Source organism: Thalassophryne amazonica, chromosome 4, assembly GCF_902500255.1.
Source record: "Thalassophryne amazonica chromosome 4, fThaAma1.1, whole genome shotgun sequence".
NCBI classification, from domain to species: domain Eukaryota; kingdom Metazoa; phylum Chordata; class Actinopteri; order Batrachoidiformes; family Batrachoididae; genus Thalassophryne; species Thalassophryne amazonica.
Window position 1 is genome coordinate 14189263 of NC_047106.1, and position 13527 is coordinate 14202789.

Here is a 13527-nt window from a genome sequence, read left to right on the forward strand (position 1 = left end):
ATCCACGTCAAGAATTATTGACATGTGAAAAGAGAATACAGTTGTCCCTCGCTATAACGCCGTTCACCTGTCGTGGCCTCGGAGTCTCGCAGAGTTTTTAGTCCAATTTTGCATGCCTTTTTTTTTTTACAGTGTTCTGTGTTCTGCGTATCTGTTTATAAGAATCTTGTCGCCCAGAAGAGAAAAGAGCGCCAACAACTACTCATAACTGTGTTTGTCAGTCGGAAACAAACACCTGCAGCGAGATGTGAGTGGAAAAAGGTGCGGCGTCAGGACGCAGAGGCCCGATCTGTGAAATACTGGTCAGTCACTATTAATAATTTCTTATGTGTCCGACCTCGTTCGTTGATCGTTAAAATTAATTCGTTAGTTCTAAATGCCATCATAATTATTTATAGGAAAACGTTCTATTTTTATTTCTCAAACAAATGTTTGGACCTGAAAACAGTTTGGTATTATTTTCCTACTAATGTTTGAACTTTGAGAGTGTTTACACATGAGAGAAAAGTGAGAAAATGTTCATGCCTGATTGAGAAAGTGTATAAACTGTGTAGTGAGGGGTTTTACAGCTTTGAAACATTTATAATAATTGTAAAAAATAACGCTGACTACGTCGTGGTTTCGCATATTACGGGCTATTTTTTAGAACGTAACTCCAGTGATTAATGAGGGACCACTGTAACACTTTATTGATTATATACTACAACCCCTGGCAAAAATTATGGAATCACCGGCCTCGGAGGATGTTCATTCAGTTGTTTAATTTTGTAGAAAAAAAGCAGATCACAGACATGACACAAAACTAAAGTCATTTCAAATGGCAACTTTCTGGCTTTAAGAAACACTATAAGAAATCAAGAAAAAAAGATTGTGGCAGTCAGTAATGGTTACTTTTTTAGACCAAGCAGAGGAAAAAAATATGGAATCACTCAATTCTGAGGAAAAAATTATGGAATCACCCTGTAAATTTTCATCCCCAAAACTAACACCTGCATCATATCAGATCTGCTCGTTAGTCTGCATCTAAAAAGGAGTGATCACACCTTGGAGAGCTGTTGCACCAAGTGGACTGACATGAATCATGGCTCCAACACGAGAGATGTCAATTGAAACAAAGGAGAGGATTATCAAACTCTTAAGAGAGTAAATCATCACGCAATGTTGCAAAAGATGTTGGTTGTTCACAGTCAGCTGTGTCTAAACTCTGGACCAAATACAAACAACATGGGAAGGTTGTTAAAGGCAAACATACTGGTAGACCAAGGAAGACATCAAAGCGTCAAGACAGAAAACTTAAAGCAATATGTCTCAAAAATCGAAAAATGCACAACAAAACAAATGAGGAACGAATGGGAGGAAACTGGAGTCAACGTCTGTGACCGAACTGTAAGAAACCGCCTAAAGGAAATGGGATTTACATACAGAAAAACTAAACAAAAGCCATCATTAACACCTAAACAGAAAAAAAACAAGGTTACAATGGGCTAAGGAAAAGCAATTGTGGACTGTGGATGACTGGATGAAAGTCATATTCAGTGATGAATCTCAAATCTGCATTGGGCAAGGTGATGATGCTGGAACTTTTGTTTGGTGCCGTTCCAATGAGATTTATAAAGATGACTGCCTGAAGAGAACATGTAAATTTCCACAGTCATTGATGATATGGGGCTGCATGTCAGGTAAAGGCACTGGGGAGATGGCTGTCATTACATCATCAATAAATGCACAAGTTTACGTTGATATTTCGGACAATTGAAAGGATGTTTGGGGATGATGAAATCATTTTTCAAGATGATAATGCATCTTGCCATAGAGCAAAAACTGTGAAAACATTCCTTGCAAAAAGACACATAGGGTCAATGTCATGGCATAGGGTCAATGTCAACGAGCAGATCTGATTTGATGCAGGTGTTAGTTTGGGGGATGAAAATTTACAGGGTGATTCCATAATTTATTCCTCAGAATTGAGTGATTCCATATTTTTTTCCTCTGCTTGGTCTAAAAAAGTAACCGTTACTGACTGTCACAATCTTTTTTTCTGGATATGTCATTCAAAGCGCATATTAAACAAATATGTAGGACTGCTTTTTTGCATTTACGCAATATCTCTAAAATCAGAAAGGTCTTGTCTCAGAGTGATGCTGAAAAACTAATTCATGCATTTATTTCCTCTAGGCTGGACTATTGTAATTCATTATTATCAGGTTGTCCTAAAAGTTCCCTAAAAAGCCTTCAGTTAATTCAAAATGCTGCAGCTAGAGTGCTGACGGGGACTAGAAGGAGAGAGCATATCTCACCCATATTGGCCTCTCTTCATTGGCTTCCTGTTAATTCTAGAATAGAATTTAAAATTCTTCTTCTTACTTATAAGGTTTTGAATAATCAGGTCCCATCTTATCTTAGGGACCTCGTAGTACCATATCACCCCAATAGAGCGCTTCGCTCTCAGACTGCAGGCTTACTTGTAGTTCCTAGGGTTTGTAAGAGTAGAATGGGAGGCAGAGCCTTCAGCTTTCAGGCTCCTCTCCTGTGGAACCAGCTCCCAATTCAGATCAGGGAGACAGACACCCTCTCTACTTTTAAGATTAGGCTTAAAACTTTCCTTTTTGCTAAAGCTTATAGTTAGGGCTGGATCAGGTGACCCTGAACCATCCCTTAGTTATGCTGCTATAGACGTAGACTGCTGGGGGGTTCCCATGATGCACTGTTTCTTTCTCTTTTTGCTCTGTATGCACCACTCTGCATTTAATCATTAGTGATCGATCTCTGCTCCCCTCCACAGCATATCTTTTTCCTGGTTCTCTCCCTCAGCCCCAACCAGTCCCAGCAGAAGACTGCCCCTCCCTGAGCCTGGTTCTGCTGGAGGTTTCTTCCTGTTAAAAGGGAGTTTTTCCTTCCCACTGTAGCCAAGTGCTTGCTCACAGGGGGTCGTTTTGACCGTTGGGGTTTTACATCATTATTGTATGGCCTTGCCTTACAATATAAAGCGCCTTGGGGCAACTGTTTGTTGTGATTTGGCGCTATATAAAAAAAAAATTGATTGATTGAATTGATTGATTTCTTATAGTGTTTCTTAAAGCCAGAAAGTTGCCATTTGAAATGACTTTAGTTTTGTGTCATGTCTGTGATCTGCTTTTTTCCTACAAAATTAAACAACTGAATGAACATCATCCGAGGCCGGTGATTCCATAATTTTTGCCAGGGGTTGTACAAAACAATTGATACCACAGCCGCTTTCGGCGCTCTATTGGCACGCGTCGTGATTGGTGGAGTTCTTTGTCATTGCCGTCTTCCCGGCTTCCATGTCGTAAAATGAGGGTGTGTCTGAAGCGAAGTGTGAATATTTATGGGCGTGTTTATTATAATTACGATCGTTTCCACCCGCCGCATTTATCAAGATCACGTCAGGCGTACGTCAGAAATGGGCAGGTGCGCACTGCTTGATACATGTCACAGCGACTTTGGTGTATTTCAAGTTTACGCTATAAATTTATGCCACAAGTGCGCAACATTGATACATGAGGCCCAATAAGTGGGCATACTGGTGGTAAAAAAAAAAAAAAAAAAAATCACAGCAAATTTGCCATATCTTAAGTATAAGTAGTACATATATAAATGTCAATAGTATTTTGAAATGATCACAATAAGGTGTGGAGAGATTTTAAGAGGCACTCATAAAGAAAAACCCTGAGCTTCATCTGTTCAGTACTAGAAATCATTAAATCACATCATTGTATAAATGATGTTTTTTAGTAGAAACATAAAATTGCACCATCTAGCTACGTTAGATCAACAGTTAGCATACGGCTCTTTTACAACTCGAAAAGTAAACTTTTATTTTAAAGAGTCTTCTTTTACTGACATGCTTAGCCACAAAGCTGGTATCAAATGACCTCTGGGTGAAAGTGCTTAAGTCATTTTTTTGCCTATATATTTGTTCCTTTATTGAAAGTCATATTATCATCACAATATTGAACAGTGGCACATCACAGGTTTTTCTGATAGTAAGCAGACCTATTTTTAAGCTACCATGCAAACCAGGGCCTCATATTTTAATATAAATATGCGCAAAACACTCAGTATCTTTCAAATAAGTAAATTACTGCATGTGAAAATGGTGGAGCCTGATGTCGTCACCTTCAAACTGCTACTGCAGACAACAGGAGGTCTGCTGCCACCATGTGAAAACAGCATGATGATGTTGCTACTAAGTTACATTTTGTATGAGCCAACTTAGGACTGTCTTCATCAGATGAAAGTCTTTTAAAAGTATCACCTGAGAGACAGGTGCATCTAAAAAAAAAAAAAAAAAAAAAATTAATATTATAAAGAAATTCCACATATTTTGTCAGGTATTTCAGAAAGTGAAAATTTTATGTATTATAGACTAATTACATATTACAAATACATAAACAGTTTTTCATTTTAATTTAGCTAATTACTATTTACAGCTAAGACAAAACAAATAACAAACAACAACAAAACAATTGGGTGTCTCAAAAATTTGAATTTCATTCAATCCAAAAAAGACTGATAATGCAGAAAGGGCTAACTACTGATGAGTGTGTTCAGTTGTGTACTCAGTACTTCTTTTGTATGAATTATTGCATCAATTTAGTGTGACAGAGGCGATCAGCCTGTGACACTGCTGAGGTGTTATGGAAGCCCAGGTTGCTTTGGTGGCACTGTTTAACTCGCCTGTATTGTTGGGTCTAGTGTTTCTTCTTCCTCTTGACAATACCCCATAGACTCGCTGTGGGGTTCAGCTCAGGCAAGTTGGCTGGACAGTCAAGTACAGTAATGCCATGGTCAGCAAACCAGCTACTAGTCTTTTGGCACTGTGGGCAGGTGCCAAGTACTGCTGGAAAAGTAAATCAGCATCTCCATAAAGCATGAAATGCTCCAGAATCTCATGGTAGATGGCTGTGCTGACTTTGGACTTGATAAAACACAGTGAACCAACAGCAGCAGATAACATGATACCCTAAATCATCACTGACTGTGGAAACTTCACACTGGAATTCACACAACTTAGATCCTGTGTCTCTCCACGCTTACTCTAGAATCTGGGACCTTGACTTCCAAATGAAATATAAATTTACTTTTCTGTGACAAAAGGAAATATAAGTTCACTGAGCAACAGTCCAGTTCTTTTTCTCCTTAGCACACGTCTGCTTCTGACATTGTGTCTGGTTCAGGATTGCTTTGACACTCGGAATGTGACACTTGTAGCCCATTTTCTGGACATGTCTGGGTGATTCTTTAACTACGGGCACTATTGGCCTTGTAAATGTAATTTCCACCACACCATTGCCTTACAATATAAAGCGCCTTGGGGCAACTGTTTGTTGTGATTTGGCGCTATATACATGTGCTCTGATGTCACTGTTTATCTCCATAGAAACTACCCAAACAATCTTTCATACAAACTGTTTAAAGGGACATTACAGTGTTGTGGTGGAAATTACGGCAATAGAGTGGGACAACTACATTTTGATTAAAACAATCACAACAGTTGTATGACATTGAATACCCCAATTATGTTTTGATTATTTTACTGATATTTTATTCAGATATATTTTAAAACATTAGAAAAAACGTTTCTTTACCATTCATTTTTATCATTGAAGATCAAAAGTCTGGGTGTGGGACAAGCACAAAACGGCAATATTTGCATATAATGATGCTGAAAAAGGTGAAAAAGTCATCATAGACTACTAGAACAAATTTCTTAAAACACTTTCATTGTAAAGATAACTATAAAAGTGTGAAATTTCCCCTTTTTTCTGTTTTTCATACAATATGATCAAAGGACATAATAAGTGCCCGTAGTCTAAGAATCACCCGTCTATGCGTGATGGCTCTTGATGTGCTAACTAGCCTCAGTCCACTCCTTGTTAAGCTCTCACAAGGTCTTCAGTCAACTTTGCTTGGCAATCTTTTTAATGGTATGGCTGTCCCTGTTGCCTGTGCATCTTTTCCTACTGCACTTTTCCCTCCCAGTCAACTTTAAATGAATATGCTTTGATCCAGCCCTTTTAGCAATGTGGGGGTTGTCAATGAGTGTCTTCTGGACACTCCGCATCAAAACAGCGAGTGTAGTCTCTGGACCTGTTGGCATAGTTGGCGCAGCTCCACACAGCAGAGAGGGGGGCGGTGTGAGTGGCCTGCTGCGGCGTTTACCAAGCCCGCAGACTCAGTAAGCGCATCGGAGGCAGAGCAATCACGGTGATGCTGACCGGCCCGCCTGATAAGGACGCAGAACACAATGCTCTGTTTATCTCTGCTTCTGTGGTGTCCGGTGGGTTGTGCGTGCCGCATACAAGTAGTTGCCATACTCAAAAGACCAAGACTCCTTGCGGATAGGACATGCGCAGACCACAAAATAATGTTCTTTCTATGGGATATCTCGATGCGCGTTTATATGACCTGATATTCAGGTTAGAAAAGGAGTAACCCAGGGGTCTTATTCGGGTTTTTAAAAACCGGAATATCAGCATATTCGGGTTTTTGTGGGTGTTTACATGGCCGTGCGCAACTGGGTTATTGCTAATATTCCGGTTATGAAAGGGTTATTGACTGCATGTAAACGTAGTCTGTGACTTCTAATACTGTGCTTTACTGTTTTTGAAAGATGATGACATTTTGGGGGATTTTTTTATTCATTCATTTTTCGTGCATTCTTATGTGTTTGTGATCCTTGAATTTACCCAGCAGCGAAAAGTGAAAGTGAAACTGGTTTATCAGAAGCCAACAGTGTAATCTGATGTGGCCGCGTCCAAATCAATACTAAAAGTTATCGGTTATCTATAATAAAGATAAACTGTTTTAGCAGTTTATCGGTTTAGCGTTATAAAAGATAACTTTTCAGTTATCAGATTAATGGTTATCAAAGCTTCATTTTCTGTTAGCTGTGCCCACCACTGATGTGTGTGTGTGTGTGTGTGTGTGTGTGTGTGTGTGTGTGTGTGTGTGTGTGTGTGTGTGTGTGTGTGTGTGTGTGTGTGTGTGTATAGCTTTGATCACGGAGAAACTGGGAAGAGTTGACATTTGCTGTTTGGTATGGTTATGTATTTTCAGTCAAGGATGAATGCTGCAAAAAATGGAAAATTGATAGGACTAATATTTTTGGAGAAATTAGTGATATTAGCTAACAACAGTGAACAATGGATGTTGTGTTGCAGTGCACTATGGGAGTTCAAGGTTTTGGGGTTTTAAATGTTGTTATTGTGGTTCATGTTAGTTTACGTGTTGTTAGTGTTATGGATCTGTTGTGTTTTTGTATTTCAATTGGTTTAGTCAGTTTAGCTAAGCGTCATGTTGGCATTATCATGAGTGAGTTAAGTGTCATGTTAATGTTACCATGACTGAGTTAAGTGTCATGTTGCTATTCCCGTGAGTGAAACCAGTACTGCATTTGTTGTCTTCCGCCACCATCTCTGTGCATGTGTAAAACTAGAAGCATCTGCTTGCAGCAGAATGCAGCAAAGACAAAAAGCTTGACATTCATGTGTGTATGTGTATGACTTTGATCATGGACACACTGGGGAGACCTGACATTTGCCGTTTGGTATGCTTATGTGTTTTGGTTCAAGGATGAACAGCGCCAAAACAGAATGTAGGTAAGACTAATATTTTTGGAAAAACAGATATTGGCAAACAACACTGAACAGTGGCCATTGCTCACTACATTCTGGACTCACACATCATTCTAGCAGGGGGTGGTAAATCATCTGTGTGTGTGCGTGTGTGTGATTTTATTTAGTAAGTTCAATATAAGTACATAATATAATTGATGGATGACACAAGAAACTGAAAACACGTATTTCCACTGTGGTCCATTTAAAAATCAAATGACAAAATAGAAGTAAAAATAAAATAATAATAATAATAACAATAATACTGATAATAATAACAGTGTGTATATGATAACAAGTACCTAAACAATTTATAAATACATTAAGACAGTACATTAACATAAAAAAACATTAAAAATTGTGTGAATTGACTAAATAACTTGATTACTCTGTAATTCTTTTTCTTTTACAATTAATTTAGAAAATAATCAATTAGAACTTTATTATTAACTGAAACTCTTAAGACAATATGTCATGATAAAGAAATCCGTGGTTGGCTTGGGACAGTCAGGATTATAAACGGAAGTAAAGCTTCTGTCCCTGATGAGCTGGATAAGGAACAGCTGGTTGTAGCAACAAAACTGCTGAGTCACATGCTGGTTCTAATTAGCAAATAAGAAACTTTGCTATATTTCACTGGTGAGAAGAAAAAGCTATACTATGCTGATTAAGGTGGTGCAAAACAATCTACCCCAAACCAGCTTAGCGTTGCCCCTGTGACAGCGTATTTAGGAGGGAAGTGAACTGCAAGAAAGCTCAATTACATCCTCCCAGCATGTATTGCATAAATCACAGTAAATCCTCTTTCAAGGCTGTCTTTTGGAAATTGCTGAAATGTTACAGTGGAAAACGGGGAGACAGCTGCCTCGGTGTCACTGCTGTGATGGCTTATGGGGAAAAAATGCCAAGTCATGCGCAGTTGTGCAAAACAACTTCATGTTTCGACTGGAGCCACAGCCGCGGAGAGCTCGGAGAGCTGAAATGATGCCGCGACTGTGCAATGACATCCCTGCCACCTCACTGACGACCTGAGACAAAATAAACAGTCGTACCTGAGTTAAGTTGCAGGGCCTCCCAAACTAGTCAATCAACCACGACTTATACACCAGAAAATATGGTACTCACTTGAACATGTATAAGGCCTTTTCTGAAATGCTTCTGCAGCAACACAAACTAGTATAGACTGGTGATTGGTCAAAAAATAAAGGTCAACGACAAAGTGGGCGTGAAGATTCTCCAGCAAGCGCACAGAATAGAAAAACTAAATGATGATCTGCTTTGATGCATGAATGGCTCAGGAACTGGAACAAGTAACAGAGTGTCTTCTCCCATTTCTGCATAGTTTTTCAAAAAATGTTTTACACAAAGCACCACTGTTAGTTCAGATGTTGAAGTGTGGTTTTTTGTGGGCCATCGGTCATGTGAACGGTCCATCACAGAATCAGCCATGTGGATTTTTTTTAGTGATGTTTTAGATTTTTGCCAAGTTTTCTTTCAACTGTTTCAGTAAGTCCATTCATTAGTCAAACAACTATCACAGTAGCTAATAATGAATCAATAAATGAATAATCTTTCCATTCTTTTAAATTAATCAGTCTCCAAATTAAATAGTCTTTGAGGACGTATTTAAAGTTTTCATAAAACTCGCTGAAAATCAGTGTGGCATTAGGCTTTTTATGGGATACTTAAGACTTTGCACAGTACTGACCATGAGCGTATATAGAAGATGAAATGTCATGAAGAGAAATGCCAAAAAGAAACACTGCTTTGATTGGACTCTCGCCTTTAACTTTTTACTCTACTAGAAGTTTTTGGAATTGTGTTCAGGCCGAAGCTTTACAGCAATTTCAATGAGAAACTGATGTTCTGATGTGCTCTATCTGGCAAGCTAAGTCAAATCTGGGATTATGCACTGATGCCAACACCGCAGAACCACCTTGGATCCTGCATGGCAACCACCCAGTCAGAGAATTCCCTTACTTACCCCCCCCCAGCTCCATTCCAAAGTTTAGTGGTTTGCACTGTATATTCCAGTTTGTGCACAACCTTTACAGTGTTGAATGAAAATCTGTGTGAGTGTACAAGTCGACTAATAATTCAATAAACGTGTTCAATCGTCACCTCCTAACAAAGGTAATAAAAAAGTACATCTCAATGTTGCATTCAATAGAAGAACCTTTTTGAAGCAATTTCAAACTAAAGAAATCAAACCTTTCTTTGCTATATTTAACATTCCTTTTTTAAACACCATGTGAGTTGCAGTATGGTGATAACAACAAAAGGGTGAAAATTGCTGCATTGCTAAAACAGCTATTGATAAAGCGATCTATTCTTTAAAGACACTTTTTTGTATTAAAATGTCACATTGTGGCATATCCAAATGTCAGCTCCCCTGGTTGCCTCGCCATCTGTGTTGCCTTAGTGATGCTTTTTGAAATAATAGCTTTAAAAAAAATGATTATTGAAATAAATTTTTGAAGCACACCTGAATCCAAATATGAAACGGTGTGCTGTGAAGATGGCAAAAGGTTGCTCGGCTATAAACACTGCAAATGAACTGCCTTTCATTCATTTCATGTGTCTCTGAGAAAATAGTTATTGATGTTTTTCAGCCTCGCAAAGACGAGATGTGACTGGCATTTGTAGGGGAGATGTAAAGGGCATTTTAATATGATGGATGGGCCGGTTGAGATATCACTGCAGATGCTGATAAGATAGCAGAACAGCCAGGCAGAGTCGCTATATTTTCACCAATCAAACATGTGACTGGAAAAGGGTCATGACAGGCGCCTCTGACAGCGCAGCGCTGCCTGTCCTCAATGTCACCGATCAGCAGTGCTATCTGATTAAAAGTGGCCATCCACAGTGTCTCTTAGCCTTTACAAGCAAGACCTAGTTCTTCTGTCTGTGATCTCACATGCACACACATACACGCACAGATGAATGCTGAGAGGGACAGTAATGGGTCGTACAGTACCTTGCGTGTTGGCTGGATTGGTGGTGGGTGAGGGGATAGTAGTGGGAGCATCTAGATGAAAAGAGTGGAAAAAAATAAAGAACATGTATAAGAAATAAAGGAAGGCAGGAGCAAAGAAAGAGACAAAGGTTGTGTTTTTTCATAGGTCTTTTGAAAATTAATACATCAGGTCTCCTCAAGCTAGCTGTAGCTTCTATGGTAATATCACATTTGGATAAAATTTTCCTGTAACGTTTTCAAAGTGGATATTCTCTGGCTTTTAGAAACATCTTTTACCTCGGTGGCTTTTGCTGTTTTAACGAGGAGTTTGTGGATTAAAATGGGGTATTTTGGAGTCCAGTCATCCCGTCTATGAAAATGATACTGTATAACAAAAACATCTTTTAGAATTAGTAACGGCAGAAATTCAGAGCAATTGGTCATTTTGGGCCATGTGGTGAAAAATCTTTTTTTGTGTTATTATTGATGACACCACATGAGAATCTGTGCTGCTGCAGAGGACTGTTCAGTAGGAGGCCGTAATGAGATTGGACATTTGTTGCTGCATCTTTGTCTGTGTCTTTGTGTCAGCATTTCCGACCTGCTGTGTGTCTATTTTTGCACTTGTGTTATCTGTAAAATAAAACAGAGTGTGGACTTCCATCCATCCACTTTCGGATGCTGCTTATTCCACTTAAGGCATCCTTTACACAGAACGCCGGCAGCTGTGAGTCTGCAGTGTGCCTTAAAACACGCCTGATCTGCAGAGGTGACGCAAAAACACCTTTCTGTGTAACTGCTTCAGTGGCCCTTGCGTGTGTTGTTGTCTCAGGTGGAGTGTGTGTGTTACAAATTATGTTATGTTTCCACGGAGATTTGCTACTTTTTTGACATATTCAATGGATTTTGAGCGGTTTGCTGTGATATTTCCTTACTGTGCATGTGCACTCAGAGAGAGAGAGAGAGAGAGAGAGAGAGTGAGAGTGAGAGTTCAGTTTGGAATTATTTTGTGCGTTATCATGGGCAGTGTCAGCTAAATCTGTAGAAAAATGACATCACTGAACAAATAGGGTTCATCCACAAAGTATTGCGCTTTACTTTTTCCACATTCTGTTGTGTTACAGCCTTATTCAAAAATGCAGCATATTGATTTTTTTTCCCCTCACTCAAAAATGCAGCAAATTGATTTTTTCCCTCACAATTCTACTCACAACACCTGATAATGACAACAGGAAAAAAGTTTTTTTTGTTATTTTAGTTTTTGCTATTTTTTTAAAATAACAAACTAAGAATTCGCGTGTACATAAGTATTCACACCTTTGCTCAGTACTTTGTTGATGCACCTTTGGCAGCAATTACAGCCTCAAGTCTTCTTGAATATGATCCCACAAGCTTGATGCACCTATCTTTGGGCAGTTTGGTCCATTCCTCTTTGCAGCACCTCTCAAGCTCCATCAGATTGGATGGGGAGCGTCGGTGCACAGACATTTTCAGATCTCTCCAGAGATGTTCAGTCAGATTCAGGTCTGGGCTCTGGCTGGGCCACTCAAGGACATTCACAAAGTAGCTTAGCTGCCGCTAGTTCCCCCCTGGCAGATCCCGGGCAGTCGGGAAAGCAGGCTGACTGGGTGACTGTGAGGAGGAAGCGTAGCCCTAAACAGAAGCCCCGTGTACTCCGTCAACCCGTTCACATCTCTAACCGTTTTTCCCCACTCGACGATACACTCGCCGAGGATCAAACTCTGGTTATTGGCGACTCTGTTTTGAGAAATGTGAAGTTAGCGACACCAGCAACCATTGTCAATTGTCTTCCGGGGGCCAGAGCAGGCGACATTGAAGGAAATTTGAAACTGCTGGCTAAGGCTAAGCGTAAATTTGGTAAGATTGTAATTCACGTCGGCAGTAATGACACTCGGTTACGCCAATCGGAGGTCACTAAAATTAACATTAAATCGGTGTGTAACTTTGCAAAAACAATGTCGGACTCTGTTGTTTTCTCTGGGCCCCTCCCCAATCAGACCGGGAGTGGCATGTTTAGCCGCATGTTCTCCTTGAATTGCTGGCTGTCTGAGTGGTGTCCAAAAAAATGAGGTGGGCTTCATTGATAATTGGCAAAGCTTCTGGGGAAAACCTGGTCTTGTTAGGAGAGACGGCATCCATCCCACTTTAGATGGAGCAGCTCTCATTTCTAGAAATCTGGCCAATTTTCTTGGATCCTCCAAACTGTGACTGTCCAGCGTTGGGACCAGGAGGCAGAGCTGTGGTCTTATACACCTCTCTGCAGCTTCTCTCCCCCTGCCATCCCCTCATTACCCAATCCCCGTAGAGACGGTGCCTGCTCCCAGACCACCAATAACCAGCAAAAATCTATTTAAGCATAAAAATTCAAAAAGAAAAAATAATATAGCACCTTCAATTGCACCACAGACTAAAACAGTTAAATGTGGTCTATTAAACATTAGGGCTCTCTCTTCTAAGTCCCTGTTGGTAAATGATATAATAATTGATCAACGTATTGATTTATTCTGCCTAACAGAAACCTGGTTACAGCAGGATGAATATGTTAGTTTAAATGAGTCAACACCCCCGAGTCACACTAACTGTCAGAATGCTCGTAGCACGGGCCGTGGCGGAGGATTAGCAGCAATCTTCCATTCCAGCTTATTAATTAATCAAAAACCTAGACAGAGCTTTAATTCATTTGAAAGCTTGACTCTTAGTCTTGTCCATCCAAATTGGAAGTCCCAAAAACCAGTTTTATTTGTTATTATCTATCGTCCACCTGGTCGTTACTGTGAGTTTCTCTGTGAATTTTCAGACCTTTTGTCTGACTTAGTGCTTAGCTCAGATAAGATAATTATAGTGGGCGATTTTAATATCCACACAGATGCTGAGAATGACAGCCTCAACACTGCATTTAATCTATTATTAGAC

The 13527-nt window shown here is 39.7% G+C and overlaps 1 protein-coding gene across 1 annotated transcript in view; it reads right to left on the bottom strand.

The window, feature by feature from the left end:
* LOC117509323 (cell adhesion molecule 1-like) overlaps window positions 1-13527 on the bottom strand; it is a 154874-nt gene that overhangs the window by 38088 nt on the left and 103259 nt on the right. The window contains exon 7 of the mRNA XM_034168985.1: window positions 10615-10665. Within this exon, the coding sequence (XP_034024876.1) occupies window positions 10615-10665 (51 nt within the window). The remainder of the gene's footprint in view (window positions 1-10614; window positions 10666-13527) is intronic.